This window comes from Manis javanica, chromosome 4 (assembly GCF_040802235.1).
Source record: "Manis javanica isolate MJ-LG chromosome 4, MJ_LKY, whole genome shotgun sequence".
Taxonomy (NCBI): domain Eukaryota; kingdom Metazoa; phylum Chordata; class Mammalia; order Pholidota; family Manidae; genus Manis; species Manis javanica.
In genome coordinates, this window is record NC_133159.1 from 102,526,770 (window position 1) to 102,549,172 (window position 22,403).

Sequence of the window (22,403 nt, forward strand, 5' to 3'; positions counted from 1 at the left end):
TTTTTCTTTTATCTGAATGAGAAGGTAGATGGTAGCTGAACCTATCATGGCAATCATTTCACAATATATGTAAATCAACTATGCTGTATGTCTTATGCAACTTATACAGTGATACATATCAATTATTTCTCAAAGCTAGAAAAAAACAATGGACTGAAAAAAGGGAAGGTATTTAATACTTTCAATATAAAAAGGATGGATTAATGGCATTCTTCTTTTAATAACTTAAACAATTAGGTAAAAAAACAAGATCCATAGGAAGGCAAAAAAGCATGATTCTGCAGTTCAAAAGAGGTACAAATGGCCAGTAAATAAAAATGTATGGAATTTCTCATTGGTATTGAGAAATGCAAATCAGATAAATATTGAGGCAGTGTTTTTAACTTGTGAAATTGGCAGTGTTTTTTGAGAATATCCAGAGCCAAGGAGTTGGGAAACTGGCCTGTCATTGGTTCAGCCTTCTGGAAATCACTTTGATGGTGTGAATTGCAAACTTCAAAAATAGAAATAACTTTACCCCAATAATTTTCCTTTTTAGTATTTATTCTGATCAGAGCTATAGACAGATTTATGTTCATGTATCTGTAATAGCAGAAAATTGGAAACTACCTAAATGGCTAAAATAGAAAAAACTTCAAGTTATGATAGATTCTTAAGGTTAATTATATGACCGAACGGTCTAGAAGGACATGTAAAAATGGAAATATGTTAAATGAAAAAAGGGAGAGGTTACAAAATGATATGAGAGGCATGATCTCAGTTTTCTAATAGAAAAAGAACTACCTGGATAGATAGATAAAGACAAGAACAATGTAAAACAAATTATGATGTTTAGGTGGCAGACCTAACTGGTATTTATTTTCTCCATGCTTTTCTGTGTAACTTCCAATTTTTCTACAAGGAACTAACTATCACCTTTGTAATAGTTTATATCCCATTGTTTGTAGAGTTAGGCATTATGTGGTAAAGAAAATTATTCTGTATGATTTGATCCCTTTAGGACACAGATATTATTGTATGGGATGTGATCAATGAAAGTGGCCTCTACCGTCTAAAGGGGCACAAGGACGCTGTCACACAAGCATTGTTTCTACGGGAAAAGAATCTGCTCGTTTCTAGGTAAAGAAAAAAATTTTGCTTCCAGTTCTTTTCTAGGTAAATTCACTGGGGGGTGGTTTCATAGAGGGAATTTGCTTCATTCCTTAGCCATTTGTCCACACTACTCAAGCTCCTGTGCTAGTTTCCTCTTCTACTCTGCTTTCCTTTCCTTTCCTCCCCTCCCAAATAGTGTCATAGAAACTTTCCAGAGTTTTTAAATTCCCTTTTCCGATTTGTCATTTTCCCCTGGTTACAGCTTTTCCATGTTCCTTAACCTTTCGACAATCCTTTTATAGAATGAGTTATTTTCCAGACCCCTAGAATATGGAGCAGTGAGCAGATGTGAATGCCAAGTGTTTGGTTTAGCCTGTTACTTGAGACCTAGTCTAGATTTAGGCCTTCTGAACATGTATTAGGTTAAAACCATTTGAAATTTTCATTTGTCTAGGTTAAAAATGATAGGTCAAACATCAGCAATTTCATATAGTTCAGCCTAATATAATAATCATCATTCCCAAGGAATGACCACCCAGGAAAGTTTGGGGCCTGCAGTTTCCCACACAGTACTTAGGAGAACCATAGTAGTGACTCAGGAAGTTTGAAAGAGCACCAAATACTGTACCAGCAGTGGGTTTGTTATTATGGGATAGGCTCCAGGGACGTTAATGTGGCTTCTTCAGTCATAGGTTCTGTGAGAAAATGACTACAGCTCTACAAGAATATACACATTATAGCTTAGGGAATATAAAGGAAAGGGAATAAGACCATGAGATGCAATTATGGAATAAAGATTATGTAAATCGGGTCTCTTGTTTTTTTCCCATTTGGTCATGAAGGAAGATTGTATTAGATTTATATTAGTGAATAAGCAGGGAACAGGCATTTGAGTCCAGAAGAGTACAGCCCATTGGCAGAGAGATTAAGAGCCAGTTAATGGGAGGTTTGACAGTGGTGCTGACGAGCCTGATTTGGTTCTTAAGAGAACCTTGAGCTAGTGTAAATTTAAAAATTGAGATTGTCTGACAGTAGTATATGGGATGTGTTGCGTGAACAGGAATGGACGAGACCAGATGAGAAGCTCCTAAAAGAATTCAGGCAGTAGGACTTAAATTCAGATTTGTATACAGAAATGGATTGGAAGGAATCAAGGCTTAGAGACTTTACAGAGGAGGCATTTTCAGGACAGAGACTAAGTGGACATGGGAGACAGAGGGTAGGAGAGACCTAAGACATTTTTTGTTAGACAGGATGAAGGAAATCTAGCACTGTCATGATGAAAATGATGGTCAGTGTTCACATGCTAGGTTCTTTAGCACTTGGAATTCAAAGTTATTTTTGTGCTTAATGGTGAAAACATTTTCTACCTGAGAATATCCACATGGAGAGTTAGGATTATTCTTAAAAGAAAAGTCAGGTAAAATAGTAGCGTTAGACATTTTTGGTATAGATTGTCTTTTTAAGGCAACAAATGAGTTCTTTTTCTCCCTGATAGTTTGGTGATTCTTCCTAATATGATTTTTTTCCTGTTTCTTCTCTCAGTGGGAAGGATACCATGGTGAAATGGTGGGACCTTGATACCCAGCACTGCTTCAAAACAATCGTTGGCCACCGAACTGAGGTACGTGGAGGGTCATGGGCCCAGGGAAAGACTGACTCAAGGCAAAAAGGAAAAGCTGTTTTTCTTCTCTGGGCCATTCATGGCTCCATTTCTGCTGATTGCTAAAATCAAATCGTGTGCATCTTGAGGGACAGAGGTTGGTGTGGTAGAAGGATGAGCCATCAGAGCAGATACAGTTACTCTGGCATCTGGTAAAGATTGGCCTTGAGTCTTTCATCCATGAATATGAGTTTTATCATTTTTAAATAATAAGTATCCACCTTTATGATTGTAGAGAGGTTTATTGATACTGTGTGTACAGTGCTTGGCTCAGTGACATGTAAACAGCAAATCGTAGCTATTATAAGAGTGCCTGAACATAGATCTATTCAGGAAGGTTCAGGAAATATTTTATGCCTTTGCATGTTCCTCAATGCTTTATTTATACCAGGCTTTCATGAACACCTACAAGTAATGAGGGGGAAAGGCAAACTAGATTCTAAATTGATTTGCAACAATACTACTTCTTTCATTGCTTTGGACATTTAATGCTGAAAATTATGCAATAGATACTGGGATACCTTTAATGTGGCTGAAAATTATGCAATAGATAGTGGGATACCTTTAATGTGTCAGGCACTACTGAAAGCAAAGAAGTATCAGACTTAAAATCATCATCTGAGTGGTTTCTAGATAGGATTTATGCTGAACAGCCATTGTTTAAGTTTATGGATAGGAAATTACAGAGAAACTTTTAGTTACCACATAAACAACAGTGCCGCCACATGCCATTTTTTTCTTTCTAAAAATGAGATTTCTCTGAGCATATTTTGAAAGGGTTGCCTTAATAGTAGACTTTGCAAGCCAACGAGATTTCATTACAGTATACTTAGACTTCTTAAATGTTATATCATGTACCCTGGAGTCTCTTAAAAATCACATTATTTAAATCTTTTTTTACTTTGTAGGTCTGGGGGTTGGTTCTTGTGTCAGAAGGAAAGCGACTCATCACTGGGGCTTCGGACAGTGAACTGAGGGCTTGGGACATAGCCTATCTCCAAGAGGTAATTTATTTTCTCTGATCATGGGTGATGTCATTTTTAGCAGTTTCATTGGCTCATTGGATTTAGATTCAAATATGAACACTCAGTACTTCACATAGTACTAGAAGGATTCTGTCAAATTGATAACTTGCAACTTCTAAACAAATTTTTTTCTTCATTATTTGTTTGAGCTTGGACCAAGGATAGCTTTAGGCTTGTAGCTTTTGGTTAATGCTAATGTTTTAGTTTGGGGCTTCTTAGCCTGATATTCCTGGGCCTTTGGGTGTCCATGGATGGGTTTCAGAATATCTGCAATCCTTTTCCTCCAAACAAAAGTCTATGTAAACTTTGTGTGTGTTTATAAATATGAATACTCTGGGAATATCTACAGTGTATTCAGATCCTTGAAGATTTTGTGCAGAAAAAAAGGTTATGGACCTTAGGTTTAGCTGGAGTTAGTTGTGTAGTGTTGTGTCCAGTAGCCATTTTAGTGGGTTCTGCATTAGTATGCTAGTATTTATCTTTTCTTTATTTAAGGAGAAACTTTAACTTCTCTTGCAGTGCCTTTACAATTCTTAATGCCAGTTTGAATCTTTCCCTCTAGAATATGGTAGATCTTTCACTTAAGAAGGTTTTAAAGTTAATGAAGAGTCGGTTGCCATTTTTTCATCTTGTCAAACAATAGTCTTTATACTATGGAAAGTTATTGGAGATGGCATAGTTAATATGTTTTGTTTGCATTTGATGTAGTCAGCTTTTAATATATTCTGATAAATGTCCTACCATTGAAGAGGTTTGATCAGAGAGATCACTAAGTGAAAGTTATTAATGGCCCTAAGGACAGGTTTCTGAGTCATTAGGATTAAGGGTTACCTTCTGGGACACATTATTTCAGCTTTGATTTTCCCATTTTTATAAAACAGATTGAAGACCTAGAAGAACCAGAGCCCAAGAAAATCAAGGAGTCTTCCTCTGGAATACAGGACACAGATGAAGTAGAGGATGGTTCCCTTGAGGTGGATGAAGCTCCTGAGGATGTAATACATTTTTGTTTCTTACCTTCAGCAGAGTTGAGTGGTGGTAAAAGTGAGAATTGTGAAGTTATGTATTTGCAATTCTTATCATTTTAGGGAATATCTTTGTCACCTGCATTTTTGAGACCATGTCTTTTCAGAAGTTCAGCAGAACTTACATTTAACCTTCATCATCTTTGTTGTGTCTTCTGTAGCGCATCCTAACATGCAAAAAAGCTGGTTCCCTGATGAGAGAAGGAAGAGACAGAGTTGTGAACCTTGCAGTTGACAAGACAGGCAGGATTCTTGCTTGCCATGTAAGTACCAGTCTTAGGAGAAAATAGCAACAACTAGGTTGTTCCTTTCACAGGCTCATTCTTCTTTCATGTTTGGTGTAGAAATAATTATTTCTTTGGTCATGTTAAGAATTTATTATATGGTACTGTGTGGAACCTATAATCCCTAGCTGTTACTAGCATAACAACAATAATCACTATTATTGTTCTTATTATTTATTAAATGCTTGGTTTTCTAAGCATTTAAAGCATTAACTTCTTAGTCTTCAGAGCAATATTCTTGAATAAGAAGTGGAGTCCCCACTTTACAGGTGAAACAACAATCCCAAGAGATTAAGTTGTCTAAGCCAATACAACCTGTAAGGGAAGAAAAAGAAATGTCACTGCTTAGTTTTTACTGAAAAAAAACTAAATTACAAATTTCCTATCCTGGACTCTAATGAACCTTTTGCTTTTTTAGGGAGCTGATTCTGTGCTAGAAGTTTTTTGTATCCTTTCCAAAGAGGAAATTCAGAAGAAAATGGATAAGAAGATGAAGAAGGCTAGAAAGAAAGCAAAGTGTGTTTTCTTAATATTTACTAATAATAAAGTATCCTGGGTGGGCCACAAAGTACTGACCAAAAAACTACAGCTTCTTTAAGGAAATATTTATTCTGCAACCACTTATTGTTAAAAGCTATACAAGGTTTTTCGGAGTACCAGTAGTCTAAGTTTTAGATTTCTACTCTTGTATAGCTTCATAACTAGCATGTTTCTGAATCTTGAACTCAGAACTACTATACCAGCTTTTAAAAATAGCTTCCAAATGATTTAATTCTCTGAGGCTAGCAGTGTTTCTTGAATGACAGTAGCCTATATCGAAGGAAGCTGGTCTGTATAATGCTAACTTTTGGGACTGTAAGAAGAAAGAATGGTTGAACAGTTATATAATTGAAGTTTGGGAGAAATATAAGCATAGAAATCAGTTCCTCTATGACTGAAATTTACCAAGTCTCAAAGAAATAAAAAATCATAGGGCTTGGCAAATCTTTTGAGACCTCTAGTTTATTAGACATGGATGAATGGATAGATGCAGGTTAATGGATTTTCTGAAAGGTCCTGAAGTTTGAAAAGTCTGCCAGGAACATTTCAGTGGAGTAGTTTGTGTTACAAAGATTTGTCTTAGGAAATTTTATGGGCTGTTGCATTCAGAATCCATTTATTTAGGATACACATTAAATGAAACAGTACTTTATGTTTGACACTGAAGGTCACAAACCATTTCTGCATACACTACATTGTTTAATTCTCATGGTACTCCTGTGTGGTTCAGTGACTCCCAGGATCATGCAGGTTGTTTGATCTCAGAGCTAGAACTTGATTCAAGTAATAGCAAAGCTTATTCTAAAAAAGTGATAGCATAGTTGTATTTTTACCCCCCTCTAGATTAAATTCTTGCAAAGGGGAAGAGGGAGACCTTGAAGTCAATGTTGAATTGACTCTGCAAGATGAAATCCAACGGGTGATTAATATCAAAACTTCTGCTAAAATCAAGTGAGTAAAAATGTAGTATCTGAAGTTTTAGAGAAATAATAAGCTACAAAGTTGTTTTGGCTTTTCCATGCTATTTGTAAGCGGTCTGTAGGAGTCATGTATTTGGGGACAGTGGTTGTGGGAAACCTGTGTCACCCTCGGCTCCTACTGCTCTCACCCACTTACTCATCATTTCATGTGTCCACTTACTCATCATTTCATGTTTGTTTTATTGTAATGACCTGGTATCTATTCATTACTATTCTTTCCTGCCCCCAGTTAAAAGGAAGAATGTGTATGCCTCATGTTTAGGAAGGATTAAGGCTGCTTAGAAAAAATCTGTACATAAAAACAAGGTATATGCCAGACCCAGTCTCAGAGCCTTGGTTTCTTTGACTTAAAAGTCTTTACTTGACTACTGTCAAATACTCAGAGCACTCTTCTTTGTAAAATTCTCTTAGAGAATGTTAACGTTTGAGCTGACATGGTAGCTAGAACACTTAATGATTTTTTTCTCATGCAGATCCTTTGACTTGATTCATGCACCTCAAGGAGAGTTAAAGGCTGTCTTTCTGCTACAAAACAATTTGGTGGAATTATATTCACTAAGTCCATCTACACCTGCTCCTCAGCCCATGAGGACAAGCAGAATTACCATCGGGGCTCATCGCAGTGATGTGCGGACTTTGTCATTCAGCTCAGACAATATTGCTGTCCTTTCAGCAGCAGCTGATTCCATTAAGATATGGAACAGGTTTGTAAAATGATGCTTTCTGTTGCTTTATCTTAATAGTATTTTCTTCCATTTGAATTCATTTTTATAATTCTGTCAAAATGTATCTTCAGTGCATTTTGATCATAGGCCTGTGGAGTTTAGAATAGGGAAAGTTGCCTTTTTAAATTTGGTACAAAAAAAAAAAGCAAGTTTATTCCTTGTCTAAAATGTATAGCTGTATTTGGCTACAGAAAAACACACAGACATACTGCCTATTCTTTAAATAGTAATAGGCTCTTAGTGCTATTCCTTAACTTTATCATATTTCTCAAGTCTTATTTCCTAGATGACTGTTTCACCTCAAACACCTCTAACACCTTTAAGCTGATGACCTTACTTCCTAGTCCACTGAAAAACATGGAATCATCTAGAAATGTGCATAACATCTGCCACCTTAGCTGCTTCTATATCCACATAATCTATCTTTCCTCCTATTTCTATGTTGGTGCTCCTAACCTAAGTTAATCACAACTTGATTTGAGGTTTTTCCTCCACTCCCCTTCTAGCAATTTTCCTCTTCTTGCATCATGATTTTTCTTTCTTTATTGGATCATTCCTATCAGCAAACAGATGCTGTAATTCCCCTATCTTAAGAGAAATAATAACCCTGTCTCATCCTCCTGTCTCTCTCCAGTTATCTCCTCATGATCTTATTTCTTTTCTCCATTCTGTCTCTGTCTCCTATCACATTTTTATCCCTAGCATTTCACCAAAATAGCTCTTGTCATTTCATCAGTGATATTTCTAAATCCAGTGACCTATAAGCTTCATTTGACACTCCTTGAATTGATAACATTCTCCTCTTTGAAACACTTTGACTTCATTATTTTCGTTTTCTCTGCTGGCTGGTTTCTCTCAGTCTTTGTTGGACCCTTCTTACCTTCCTACTTTTCCATCTCTAAGTGTTAGGATACTTCAGGGCAGTCTTTGGACCTTTTCTTTGTCTGCACTCACTTTATGTAACTTATAGTCATGTGGCTTTCTCAATGCTAGTCATGCATACATTTTTATCTCTAGCCTTAGCTTCTCTCTGAACATGAGACTCATTTATTCAAATTCTTTTTTGTTCGTATCTCCACTTGTATGTCTCATTAGCCATCTCAAATTTTTGTTCCCACATCATACTTGTGATCTTCATTTCTCCAAGTGTCCCCACCTGTTGTTCCTACAGACTAGTAAATAATTACTTCTTTCCAGTTGTAGCCCAAACCCTTGTAGTCATTCTTGATTCCATATCTCATGTCCAATTCATTAGCAAATTCCATCGGCTCTACCTTCAAAAGTTACCCAAAATCCAACCACATCTCATCATTGCACTGCCACCACCCAGTTCAAACACCATCACCCCATCTGGACTGCTGATAGCTTCCTCACTGGTCTCCCTGCTTCCTTTCTCGCCCGTTCGTAGTCTGTCCTCCATACAACAGCCAGTGTAATCTTTTTGTAATGGAAGCTGTATCACTTCCAATAACTCCATCTCACTTTTAACTAAACGGCAAAAGTCCTTAAGACCTCGTCTCTTACTGCTCACCCCTTCTGCCACACTGGAGCCACACTGGCCTTTTTGTTGTCCCTTAAACACAAGAACACGTCTTTGTCTTGGCTATTGTGCTCCAGTTTTTAGTGCCTGAAACCATTTTCCCCCATTAATGTGCAGGCTTTCTCCCTGTCTTCTCATCAGACAGCAGGCCCGCCATCCTCTCCCCAGCCCATAACTCATCCCCTTCTCCAGCTGTTTCACTATAGCGCCTGCCACCACCTGATGTACCATGTATGTGTGTCATTCCTAAAGAATGTTAAGGTCTGTGAGATTCTGGATCTCTTTTGTTTAATTCACTGTGAATATCTCCAGCACCTAGAACAGTACCTGGCATTCAGTAAATGTTTGTTGAAGGAAGTGGGCATTGGGTATATATTTGGGTGGATGAATGTTTGTAGTCCAATTAAATTAACTTTATTTGTAGGGATATGTAATATTCTAATTTGACTTGCAGTCATATGGGCTCACTTCTTTGTAATGGCATATCAGACTCTGTTGAGCCCAGCAGATGCTTTTCTCTGCCCTGCGTTTGTATTATCTCTGTGCCTTAGGATAAGGAGGTGCCTTCAAAGAAAAGCTAGATACCATTTAATATTTTTCCTGTGACTACAGTTGGGTCTGAGGCAAGGGTTACTCAGGCATTGTCCTCTCATGTTGCTCACTGGCTAGCGGGTATGGAATGTACACCAGCCTCTAAAGTGGGGAAGCAGGCTCTCTCAACATGAGTTCTCTGTTCCTTCTTTCTCATAGGTCTACACTGCAGTGTATTCGCACGATGACCTGTGAATATGCGCTTTGCTCCTTCTTTGTTCCTGGTGATAGGCAGGTGGCCATAGGAACAAAGGTAAGCCAAGACTCCTTTTGAATTTTTTTTAAATCAAACTTTATATCAACTTATGAGGAAGAAAATTAAAATCATGACACTGAGATAACTGTCATTATTTGGGTGACTAGTCTTAAGTGCATCTTTTTTGAGCACATAAGTAATTGTGTTTTGAAAAAGACTAATTATAAGAGACATTAAGTACTTAGCATCATTCTTGGCAGATAGAAGCATTCAGTAGACAGACTGATCAAATCCTCATTCTCAGCTGCTAATTAAGGTGAGAGGTGATCATGTGGGAATAAGCAGACATGGATTTGGGTTCAGATTCTCCCCCTTACAAAGTGGGTAATTTGAAGCAAGTCACATAACTTGTATTAGAATGTTTCTTTATCTATATAATAAGATGATGGCACTTTTTTAAAAATTGGAATGTAGTTGGTATACAATAGTGCATTGGTTTCAGATGTACAGCATAGTCCATAATTTGTATACATTACTAAATGCTCACCACAGTATACACTTGCTTTTTGACAGTAGCTTTTGCACTGATGGGCCTATGTTTAGTTCCCAGCTCTTCCACTCATTAGCTGTGAAACCTCTGGGAAGGTTATTTAACTGTGAAGCCTTGGTTTCTCATGTAAAATGATGTAAATAACCTCCCTCATAGTGTGCAAAGCACTCAGCACAGAGACTGTCTCACAGCAAATAACTAATAAGAGCTGGTAGCAGTAATGGTAGTAATTGGAGTAGTAGTGAGAATAAAATAGAATAAGGCCTGTGGAATGTTTTGGAAAAATGATTTGCAATTATTTGTCATTGTTTTGCCCTTAAACCAATGCCATATATACATGATTATTTTATTAGAAAACCTATTTATCACAATGGATATTTTTTTGTCCAGCAAAACGTGTAAAACAAGCTGGAAAGATTTTAGGGTCAGTGTCAGGGAAAAAACATTAACTTTCAATTAAAATTTTACCTCATTTTTACTCATTCTTTCAACAAATGTGCACCTACTACTTGCAATTGGAAAAGCATTTTGTGAATTGCTTCAAAAACAACCTGTGTGACTAAAATACAACCCCTAACCTAGTCTCTGTGCTAGGCAGTTAATGTTCATGACCTCATTTAATCCCTGCAACATTTAGTGAGGTTAATGATACAAATTCCATTTTACAGATGAGACAGGCTTATGGAGATGAATTCTCCAACAGTGACAGGACTGGAAGGAGGCAGCCCTGGGACTCAAAGTCTTTCACCTTCTTACACTCTTTCCACCACTTCTGCAGAAGCTCACTGTGCAGCAGGCTTTGCTGCTGGGTGACTTCCACGCCTGGCACTGTGGCCATGGTACATATAGAGTTCCTAACGGGAAGCATGGCTGGTTGTTTCCTAAGCAACTGTGATTTTTTTTTAAGTTCATTGCCCTCTCTAGCATTATAGGTAGATTTCTAGTTCTCATTGCCAGTGTATTGTAGAAGACGAACCCAAAAACAGATGGAGAAGAAGAGTTGGGTAAGCCAATTACATTTGAAGGATTGATTAAACTTTAAAGGTTTTTAGGTTTGCCATTTGCTATTATGTTTATTTTGTTTCCCATTTGAAGCTGGGGAACCAAGGAAAGTGACAAGAGTCTAGTACTACCAGGTTGTACTGTTCCGTAGTAGTACAGCATAGCAGCCCTGCTTAACTCAGCACATCAGTGGGGGATTTAACAGCATTTATTCAGGTAGGAAGTCCAGGCCATGGAATATAGAATCTGTTTCCTAAGCAGTTGGCCACATAGTTGCTGCTTTGAAAGATTATGAAATCTTTGCTGTGTTGTGTAGGCATGAATCTTGGAGGTTGTAGGTGTGTCCATTTAGCTGTGCTCATTTTGTGTCTCTCAGACAGGAAAGCTGCAGCTTTGTGATCTGGCCTCTGGAAATCTGCTGGAGACAATAGATGCACATGATGGAGCATTATGGTCCATGTCCCTCTCTCCAGATCAGGTGACTAACCCAGATGTTAAGATCTGGACTTTGGTACTCTGGCTGCCTTTCTCATTTCCTGTATCAAGTTTTACTGCTGCCTAGCAGATTTTTCTCAGGGTTTCTTTAAAGAAAGACCACTTTTTGTCTAATCTTTGAGATTTTATATATGATGCTATATCATATGCCTGATAATATGAATAGCTGTCATTGTGAAATGAATTCTTGTTCAGCTGCTCTTGATTGTCATCTCCATGACATCAAATTGTTTACCCTCCTGATTTTTACCGATGGTTAGTGATACTTCTTAAGAGGAAATACTTCCTTGGGCAACATAATGCAGATGATAGAGTAGACTTTTCTGCTCTGCTTTTAAAATATACTCCTGTGACTATATAAGTCTAGTGTTTTTTAGCAAATATGTCAGCCCTTTCAAGTCATTCCTTGTATTCAAAGGAGTCACTCTGTAGAACTGTATATTTACTCTGATATTGGAGCTGTGCTCAGAATATTTTGAGATTTTTGTTGACAATACCTGAAGAGATTGTGGCCTGTTTATTTGAGCATTCTCAGTGGCAGCAAACCTTCCATTGAAAGTAGATAGATGTTTTTGGGAAAAAAGGGAATCCGGAATTTAGAGTGGGTAATGTCATTTGGGGTCAAACCAAACACCATTTAAAATTAAGTAGTAATAACATCTTGTGTTTGTAGAATGCTCTGTCTTTTCTAAGTATGTTCACATTCATTATGTCATTTTTTGCTGTGTTTACAATGGCCTTACAAACTACTTAGTCTTCATCACTACAGCACCACTAAGGATCCTTATAAGTTTTTTTTTTATGTTACAAATCTCAGAAGTGGCTGAATAGACACTTCAGAACTAGTTTTTTACTCCAGGTTCTATATGCTTTACACTAACACTACAGTCTGGTGAGACTTAATTTTCTTGATATTGGAAAATAATTTTGAACATATTTTAATCAGGGACATTGTAGGAATAAATTTATACCTTTCTGAGGTCAGTTCAAACTTACTTAGATTATCCAGTCTATGTCAAACTGCTTTACTACTTAATAGCAAGCTCTTTTGACTGTTACTTTCTTAGGTTAAGCAAAAATCCCCACAGTGTTCATTGAGTCATTTTTCCTCAGCGAAAGTAAACTAGAACTTTACACTAGTTATCATTGTCTACATTAGTCTCTGCCAGGAATTTTCAAATAAGGTCTGTGGCAGTAGCCCCAAGAGAGCAATGAGAGGGCCAGGGAGGAACCACATTTTAAAATTCTTCCCAATGCCATTAAATAAAAATGGTCTTTAATACTATTTTGATGTATCTTCTTATCAAAATTTTTATACTAAAGTATTTGTTAATTGAAATATCATTTGATTTTCAGCGTGGCTTTGTGACAGGTGGTGCAGATAAATCTGTCAAGTTCTGGGATTTTGAGTTGGTGAAAGATGAAAATAGTACCCAAAAGAGGTAAGTAGACATTTTTTATTTGTGTCCACTTTTTGGAGTGAAAATGGGGAATGACTGAATGAGCTTTTGACATATGTATTTCTGTTGAGCTTCAAGGAGTTTTTGGAATTTTGGTCTGCCTTTGTAGAGCACTCATTATTTTTTTCTTGTTGCTAGGCTTTCTGTGAAACAAACCAGAATCTTGCAACTAGATGAAGATGTTCTGTGTGTCAGTTACTCCCCCAATCAAAAGCTGTTGGCTGTGTCTTTGCTGGACTGTACTGTGAAAGTTTTCTATGTTGACACTTTAAAGGTACAGTGGTTATGCCTGAAATATTTTCTTTCTGAGTGATCTTGGGTTGAGACTATAATGAAGTGGTCTTGACTGTACCTAGCAGGAGTATGTTTCTAAAAATTTGTGGGTGAATCAGAGCATTGCGCACTAGGATAACTAGAGTTTTAAGAGTCCTTTGGTTCATAAATTTTGTTTGAACAAAGTTATATTTCATATGTTCAGAAAATCCAAGGACAGACAATTCTGCCATAGCCAGTAGTTTTAAGAGCACTACTGGGTATCCAGGGCATGATTCCTTACATAGGGGTCATTTGGGTTGCCTTTAAAATTTAGATTCCTGGGGCCCTATACATAGAGTCAGTGGGACTGGATTGGACCTGGGGATATTGTGAAACCAGTACTCCAGAGCCTCATCAGCTGAGATCCAGAGAGCATCTCTGTGCTGTATTCTGTGTGAGGCACTGGGCCTCCAGGGCGGCATCCCTGCTCCACTATGTGGCAATGTCCTTGTAAGGTTCTTGGCAGCTGTGTGCTGCTCATAGATCCTAGCTGCCTTCCGAAGCTTGTGTCTTTCGTGATACAGACCTAAAGCAATCCATGACAGCATTTAGCACTGCATAAGTTCTGTTTTAGATCCACATGCAATAAAAATATGCCTGTATTTTATAGACTGACATAAATTATACTTTTGGTCTTTTTTTTTAATGTTTAGTTTTTTCTCTCACTATATGGACACAAACTGCCTGTTATATGCATGGACATCTCTTATGTAAGTAAAATTAAAATAATATCTCAGTAACAAGTTGTCTTTTCTAAAGCACACTCTTAGTTCTTGGCTTGATATCTTCATTTGGGAGTATTTTTCTATTGCTATACATGTAACCTTCCCCCCCCCCAAAAAAAAATTTATATATAGAGGAACCAAGATGGCGGCGTTAGTACAGCAGCGAAAATCTCCTCCCAAAACCAAATATATTTTTGAAAATACAACAAATACAACTAATCCTAAAAGAGAGACCAGAAGACACAAGACAACATCCAGACTACATCCACACCTGGGAGAACCCAGCGCCTCGCGAAGGGGATAAGATACAATCCCTGGCCTGGCGGGACCCGAGGCCCCTCACCCCAGCTCCCGGCAGGAGGAGATGAGTCAGAGCGGAGAGGTAGAGGGAGCCCAGGACTGCTAATCACCCAGCCCTAGCCATCCGGACCAGAGCGCAGACACAGTGCACACGTGGGGTGCTGGACACTAGGGAAACAGGGCAGTAAGACCTGTGAGTGGGTCCTTGCAGCCGGCGCCCTGGGGACAAAGAAAAGCGAGTGCTTTTTGAAAGTCTTAAAGGGGCAGGGACCCCACAGCTGGACGGACGTGCCCTGGGACACTTAGCCCAGCAGCTACGAACCTCAGGGAGCTCTAGGTGCCTGAACCCCCACAGTGCAGCTTGGAGGCCCCTGACCGCGATAAACAGCCTCCCACCTGTTCCCCCTCCGATGCAGCTCCGCCATATTGGAGCAGCAGCCTGAGGCCGGCCATGCCCACAGCAACTGCAGAGCTAAATAAACTCCATAGCAGCTGGGCAAGATCAGAAGCCCTGTCTGCACGCAGCTGCCCAGCACAAGCCGCTAGAGGCCACTGTTCTCCCAGGAGAGGAAGGCCATAAACTGGCAAGATGGGACTTTCTCTTACCCAACACACGCGCCAGCTCCCCACAAATATATCTATCGCCATGAAGAGGCAGAAGAAATTGATACAGACCAAGATCACAGAGGCAACCCTGAGAAGGAAATAGACCTAACCAGTCTTCCTGAAAAAGAATTAAAAATAAAGCTCATAACCACGCTGATGGAGATGCAGAGAAATATGCAAGAGCTAAGGGATGAAGTCCGGAGGAAGATTACAGAAATGAAACAATCTCTGGAAGGGTTTATAAACAGAATGGATAAGATGCAAGAGGCCATTGATGGAATAGAAACCAGAGAACAGGAATGCATAGAAGCTGATGCAGAGAGAGATAAAAGGATCTCCAGGAATGAAACAATATTAAGAGAACTGTGTGACCAATCCAAAAGGAACAATATCTGCATTATAGAGGTACCAGAAGAAGAAGAGAGAAAAAGGAATAGAAAGAGTATTTGAAGAATAATTGCTGAAAACTTCCCCAAACTGGGGGAGGAAATAATCAATCAGACTATGGAAGTGTACAGAACTCCCAACAGAAAGGATCCAAGGAGGACAACACCAAGACACATAATAATTAAAATGGCAAAGATCCAGAACAAGGACAGAGTTTTAAAGGCAGCTAGAGAGAGGAAAAAGGTCACCTACAAAGGAAAACTCATCAGGCTAACATCAGACTTCTCAACAGAAACCAGAAGAGAATGGCATGATATACTTAATGCAGTGAAAGAGAAGGGCCTTGAACCAAGAATACTGTACCCAGCACGACTATCATTTAAATATGAAGGAGGGATTAAACAATTCCCAGACAAGCAAAAGTTGAGGGAATTTGCCTCCCACAAACCACCTCTACAGGGTATTTTAGAGAGACTGCTCTAGATGGGAGCACTTCTAAAACTAAATAGATATCACCAGAGAAAATAAAATCACAGCAAAGAAAGCAGACCAACCAAATACTAACTAAAGGCAAAAAATAAAATCAACTACCGACAAAAGCAGTTAAAGGAAGCACAAAAGAGCACAGAATAAAACAACCAACATATAAAGAATGGAGGATGAGGAATAAGAAGGGAGAAAAATAAAGAATGACCAGACAGTGTCTAAAATAGCTCAATAAGTGAGTTAAGTTAGACAGTAAGATACTAAAGAAGCTAACCTTGAACCTTTGGCAACCATGAATCTAATAAGTACATATCTTTCAATAATCACCCTAAATGTAAATGGACTGAATGCACCAATCAAAAGACACAGAATAATAGAATGGATAAAAAAAACAAGACCCATCTCTATGCTGCTTACAAGAGACTCACCTCAAACCCAAAGACTATATGAACAAAGAAAGACTGAAGGAACAAAACAGCAGCAGAATCATAGAACCTAAGAATGGACTAACAGTTACCAAAGGGAAACGGACTGGGGAGAAAGGGAGGGAAGGGAGGGATAAGGGTGGGGAAAAAGAAAGGGGGCATTATGATTAGCATGTATAATGTGGGAGGTGGGGCACGGGGAGGGCTGTGCAACACAGAGAAGACAAGTAGTGATTCTACAGCCTCTTACTACGCTGATGGACAGTGACTGTAATGGGTATTGTAGGGGGGATTTGGTTAAGGGGGAACCGTAGTAATCATAATATTCTTCATGTAATTGTAGATTAATGACAACAAAATAAATAAATTAATTAATAATAAAAAACATATATATTAAACCTCAAGTATACGTATTGCTTTAATGCTTTCAGAATATTTTCTCAAATACCTGAATTAATCCTCACAATGGATTCCCCAAATAGTATTTAGTTGTCTAACATGCTCTAATTGGTAGAGCACTCTAAAATACGAAAGACTTTTTAAAAGGCAACCCCCTTTGTGCTAAAGGATAAAATTCATGAGGAAGATGAAACTTCTTTTTATATTTGGATATTTATGATATTTTGCACTATTTGTACTTTCAGTCTCTTGACCAAAATCATACTTTTGCAATGTCTTATTATGATTAGGCATGACCATATATATTTAAAAACATTGTCTCGTCTGTAAAAGGAATTAGACCTGTGCTCTAGCTGTCAATAATCAGTCCATTGATAGATGAAGTTGACGTTAAAAATGTTTCCAATTTTCTTGTTATGTTGACACCATTTGAACTAGACATTGAAATAGGAAAGCTATGAGCAGCAGTAATAAGAAACATGGGATAAAAGGCTAGGACATAAACATTCTAATACTTTTTCCCAGACTCATTGTTTCCTGTCTTTCCCTCTTCCTCTCTCCCCACAAATCCTGTGACAGAGATTAGAGATTTTTTTTCTTGTTTAACAAAGTGAATAGATAATCTACATCAGGCATCATGCTGCCCTGTTAGCAGTACATCATCACTTAAGCCACAGGTTCCTGATTTCACTTTAACAAGCTTTTTAAGTAGATCTTTAGGTAAAAGCAAAGAAGTAGGCCCTCTTTCTTGGTAGAGATGAAGTTACTTTTTTGGCATTGATTGTAATGTTTTTGAAAAAATTGGGTTAAACATTGTGGTTAGCTTTTCTTAACCTAATTTACAGAGTTTCAGATAACAAGTCATGTCATCCTTCCCTTCCACATAGGATGGAGCACTCATAGCAACTGGCTCTGCCGACAGGAATGTGAAGATCTGGGGCCTGGACTTCGGGGACTGCCACAAGTCTCTCTTTGCACATGACGACAGGTAAGTGCAGTCCTTTCAAAACCTCCCTTTGAGTCACCTGTCCGTATCATTTCCCTTGAACATTTAGTGTTCTCCAGCAGTCACAAATTGAAAATTCTCACATGTAAATAATCAAACACTCTAGAACTAGCTGTTCAGAAGCTCTTTATGTGAGTGAAGCTTTTCATTAAGGTGAAACTTGGTGAAAGACATTTGCGTACTTCTCGATTTTTAGTGTGATGTGCCTACGGTTCGTACCCAAGTCTCACCTCTTCTTCACTGCTGGGAAGGACCATAAGATTAAGCAATGGGATGCGGACAAGTTTGAACACATACAGACCCTGGAGGTGACTTCTTGCCTGTTTTGCTCAGTACATAAGCAAAGTACTTTGAATATTGAGTGTTGATCTCCCACTAATGTAAGAAGGTAGCTCTTTATTAATAAGGTTTTCTTACTTAGGGTGTCACATTTTTTTCCCTTTCCAGGGGCACCACAAGGAAATATGGAGCTTGGCTGTAAGCCCAAGTGGGGACTATGTTGTGTCATCATCCCATGACAAATCTCTGAGAGTTTGGGAGAGAACGAGAGAGCCTCTTATCCTTGAGGATGAAAGGGAAATGGTAAGGTTCTAGGCCTGGTTAGAAATACGCTGGTGTGTGTCTGACACACTGTGCCAGCTAAAGTTTGCCGTCTAGTGCGGTCACACCTCAGTCAGTACAAGTCCAAGAACCTGCAGGAGATGTTTCCAGTCTCCCGTCACCACAGATGTGCTATTAGGGGATTGTATTTTTAAAAGTAGCTTCTCACTGTCTCATTTCACTTCACATAGAGACCATGTTTTTTCTTTCAAGTTCATTTATATCTATGTCTTGGCAGCAAAGGGAAGCAGAATATGAGGAGAGTGTGGCCAAAGAAGACCAACCAGCAGTAAGTAAATATTTTGGGACTGTGAGATTGTGGCCTGTAGTTATCTTATTGGAATTTACTGTAATTCCAAGAATTTCTAGTGGAATTAGAATTGGGGCTAGATGTCATAGTCCTCACCAGTTGATATAGAACGGATCTGTGTAGTTCTTTTTGATTCAACTGTATGTCCTGATTTCACAGGACAAATGATTGGCCAGATTTGCTACTGAATGATTGTCATTCTAGCTTTTTCTTTTGTAAAGAGGCTCCAGGGAATTATTTCACTATTGGAAAAAAAAATCAGAAAAAATTGAGAATTTGGGCATTCTCTTTAAATATTTGTAGAGCAGGGTATTCTTATGATAATGTGTATAAAAACATAGTGTCCAGTACTTAGTACTCCATTAATGATAGCTAATAACACCATGCTACCATTATTATAACATAGAAATGCCTATTCTTTTCTGGATGTAAGATTAATTTATCGGCTCTTTAATGCTTGTCAGTTATATTGTTCAAGGATCTCTTTGTGTCTGGCAGGTTCCAGGAGAGACTCAAGGTGACAATTATTTTACTGGAAAGAAAACCATTGAAACCGTCAAAGCAGTAAGTTGATAAAGGATGTAGTATCTTGTTTTTAAATAGGATCCCAACTTTTTAGTACAAGTCTTTATCAACCCAATAGCCCTTTTGTGGCAAAAAATTGATGAAATTTACAGAGATCATAACCTCTGCTTCCCTCCCTTAACCAAGGACACGAATAGTGCTGAATCTCTTTGATCAGTGCATGGTTTCTAGAAAGGCAAGCTTCATCTCCTGAAAGCATCATTCAGATGTTCCTGGGAGCTGCTCTATTCAAGGTGTCCACACACAGTCTCACCTGTTTCCACATTTAGTCTCTTCCTTATACATTAAAAAAAGAAAAAAAAAACCAAGGATGTCTTTAAATGTTGTTTGGCACTCTACTGGTACATCTTTATTAAGTCAATTCAGGCTATTTCATTTGGTGATTTTCTAGACAGGCCTTCCAGTTGCAGTGTTCTGGGATAATGGAATGTGTTGTGATGATTTCTGTCCTTTGTCATCTGTAGGCTGAGAGGATCATGGAGGCTGTTGAGCTATATCGGGAAGAAACTGCAAAAATGGAAGAGCACAAAGCCATTTGCAAAGCTGCAGGGAAAGAGGTAAGACAGTCCATTATGTTATGCTCTAAGAAACATTTATAAGTAGAGACAAGTCCTGAAGAGAAAACCATTGTTTTAGGATTTATTAACTCAGATCAGGAAATGAGATAAATGTAATAGAATCTTTTCTAATTCAAACATTAGAAGGAATTGAGGAACTATGGAAGGGAAGAAGCTTGGTCTTAATAAAAAGTGTAAGATAGAGAATTATAGATTGGGATGATTTTTGTATTGGGTAGAAACTCATGTTCCTGCTTGGGTTTGGGAGGTAAGGTAACCGAGTCATGCATTCGTAGTTGCAACTATTGCCCCACACTCATTCGTAAGCGCTGTTGAAACTAAAAGGCCTGATAGGTCTTTCATATTCTTTCAGTTTTTAGGGTCTCTCTTTTCTCTCTTCAAAACTAAAATACTGTTATCATCCTGCGTGTGACAAGCGCTATCAGAGTTTTGTTCTTTAGTGACCTGAGGTAATAATTTCTTCATAGGTTCCTCTTCCCATCAACCCCATCCTGATGGCTTATGGCAACATCTCTGTGAGTAGACCAACAGTTTTCCTCTTGGCTATTCAAAGGTTACTTTCAGTGATAAGAGAGGAAGTGAAGAGACATGGTTTGAGGATGGATGTATTAGGAAACTTTTGTCATTAAAAAGAATCTCTCTTGAATGATGGAATCCTCTAGTATATTTTGTATTTCAAAAGTACCATTTTAATGTAACTTCCAAGTCATCCTTTTTGGTTGGACTCAACTGGCATTCTTCTATATTCTAGTGCTAATTTATGTTCAGTATCTAAAGCCATCTGAGATTCTGTTCATCTACTTTGAAATTGAAGTTCTTGGAGGAAAAGTTGACATTAATCAGTCAGATAAAGGAGAAGGAGAGTCATGGACAATGAATGCTTTTCTAGCAGTCTCTATTTACTTAGAACCTTACATGCATGTATTAGGCATCACAATAATCATGTGAGTCCGAGTATCTTCATCTCATAGATAGGAAACTGGCCCAGCTTACAGATAAAAGGCAGCACAATTGGTAAGTGACAGCACTGGACTGTAAATCCAGATCTGACTGACTCTAAACCCATCCACGTATTGCCATTTTAAAACACTGTTCCTCATGTGAGAGAGAGGGATCCCCAGTGTTTAGGAGATGGAAGTTAGAGACTGTCGGTGGGAAGCAACAAAGAGTTCCACTAATACTGTTATGCTTCCCTTATAGCCTTCAGCTTATGTGTTGGAGATTTTTAAAGGAATCAAGTCAAGGTGAGTCCCAGTGCACAATTGTTATAATTTGTCAGCTAACAACCAAATGCCTGTCTGAACATGAGATAAGTAAAAATATAATTGATGGTTATCTTTCATATAGATATAACAGTCAAAATTTTGGTGGAAAATAATTTGTTAGAGTGTTCATTTTAAAGTAGAACTAGGAGGCTCCTAAAATACGAAGGGAGGTATTTTTAAGGACAAATGAAGGGATGGTGCTACTTTACATTGTAGGTAATAAAATTATCTGTAATTTGATGCAAGAATAGTACCAACTGTTAACATTGTTTCATTGTTTTGTTGTATATTTCCTTTGGCTTGCTTTCTGTGTTACATACACAGTTGGAGTCATGCACAATTTTGTATCCTGTCCTTTTTCACGTAATGTCCTGAGCATTTACTCCTGTTATTAACTTTCTTCAGAACACATCACTGGGTTAATTAAAAATATTCCATTGTATGAATAATTACTATTGAATGTTGCTTTTGTTTTTTGCTGTGATCCCAGCTCCTTCTGTGAATCCCTGTATGTAGACGCCTCTGTCGTCATGTTGATTATTTTTCCAAAGAGAGTTCTAGCAGTCTAGTAACTGATCAGTGGACAGAAGCTTTGTAAGGGTTTGTGTTCCTGAATTACTTTCCAGAGTGCTTGTACTGATTTTAACCAGGCTTTTAAAAATCCTTTGCCAGTTTGAGAGGCAAAAGGTAGTATTGTATATTTTAATTTCTTTTGATACTTAACAGAATTAAAATTTTATATTTCCCGTTTGTATTTTCTCACGTGAATTTTTACTTTCCCTTTCTGCCTTGCTCTCTAATAGTTTCTCTTACTAGTTTTCAAGAATTGCTTGTTTTTTGTATTATTCTTGAAATGTTTCTTGTTTGTGACTTAGCTTTTGGTTTATTTGTGAGTTTGACCTACTAAAAGTTACATTTTCTTAACAGTTCTGAATATCTAAATATATCCCTTACAAGAAATAAACAGGACCTATGGAAGGACAATGAGGAAACTTCCCTAGAGGAATGTAAAAATCTAGATTAATTGAGGAACTATACATTCTTAGATGGGAAGATTCTGTGTTTAAAGATCTAGTTTTTTTTTAACTAATTTATAGGTTTATGATCCCAGTTGAAATTCTCTTGAGATTTCTAATTGGAATTGATGAAATGGTACTAGAACTAGTTCCAGAAAGGTAAAACAAAACAAACCAGAACAACAGAGGGAGCTATTCTAGTTTTAAAAGCTAGAAAATTAGCAAAATTAAA

General features: G+C 38.0%; 2 protein-coding genes across 4 annotated transcripts in view; one reads left to right on the forward strand and one right to left on the reverse strand.

Annotated features, from left to right (window-relative positions):
• WDR3 (WD repeat domain 3) overlaps positions 1-22,403 on the forward strand; it is a 31,424-nt gene that overhangs the window by 5,992 nt on the left and 3,029 nt on the right. For 2 of the 3 annotated variants that reach the window (XM_017640989.3, XM_037021182.2), the window contains exons 4-24: positions 1,001-1,119; positions 2,638-2,716; positions 3,664-3,759; positions 4,662-4,775; positions 4,967-5,068; positions 5,508-5,605; positions 6,473-6,580; positions 7,083-7,313; positions 9,625-9,718; positions 11,590-11,691; positions 13,065-13,150; positions 13,307-13,442; positions 14,137-14,193; positions 17,699-17,799; positions 18,014-18,125; positions 18,265-18,399; positions 18,656-18,706; positions 19,226-19,291; positions 19,777-19,869; positions 20,358-20,405; positions 21,091-21,134. In XM_017640989.3, coding sequence (XP_017496478.1) covers positions 1,001-1,119; positions 2,638-2,716; positions 3,664-3,759; positions 4,662-4,775; positions 4,967-5,068; positions 5,508-5,605; positions 6,473-6,580; positions 7,083-7,313; positions 9,625-9,718; positions 11,590-11,691; positions 13,065-13,150; positions 13,307-13,442; positions 14,137-14,193; positions 17,699-17,799; positions 18,014-18,125; positions 18,265-18,399; positions 18,656-18,706; positions 19,226-19,291; positions 19,777-19,869; positions 20,358-20,405; positions 21,091-21,134 — 2,072 coding nt within the window. The remainder of the gene's footprint in view (positions 1-1,000; positions 1,120-2,637; positions 2,717-3,663; positions 3,760-4,661; positions 4,776-4,966; positions 5,069-5,507; positions 5,606-6,472; positions 6,581-7,082; positions 7,314-9,624; positions 9,719-11,589; positions 11,692-13,064; positions 13,151-13,306; positions 13,443-14,136; positions 14,194-17,698; positions 17,800-18,013; positions 18,126-18,264; positions 18,400-18,655; positions 18,707-19,225; positions 19,292-19,776; positions 19,870-20,357; positions 20,406-21,090; positions 21,135-22,403) is intronic. The other variant, XM_017640990.3, reaches the window with a different exon arrangement.
• Positions 7,285-22,403, reverse strand: part of SPAG17 (sperm associated antigen 17) — a 294,146-nt gene continuing 279,027 nt past the window's right edge. The window contains exon 50 of the mRNA XM_073234479.1: positions 7,285-7,423. The gene's annotated coding sequence lies outside the window, so the exon portion shown is untranslated. The remainder of the gene's footprint in view (positions 7,424-22,403) is intronic.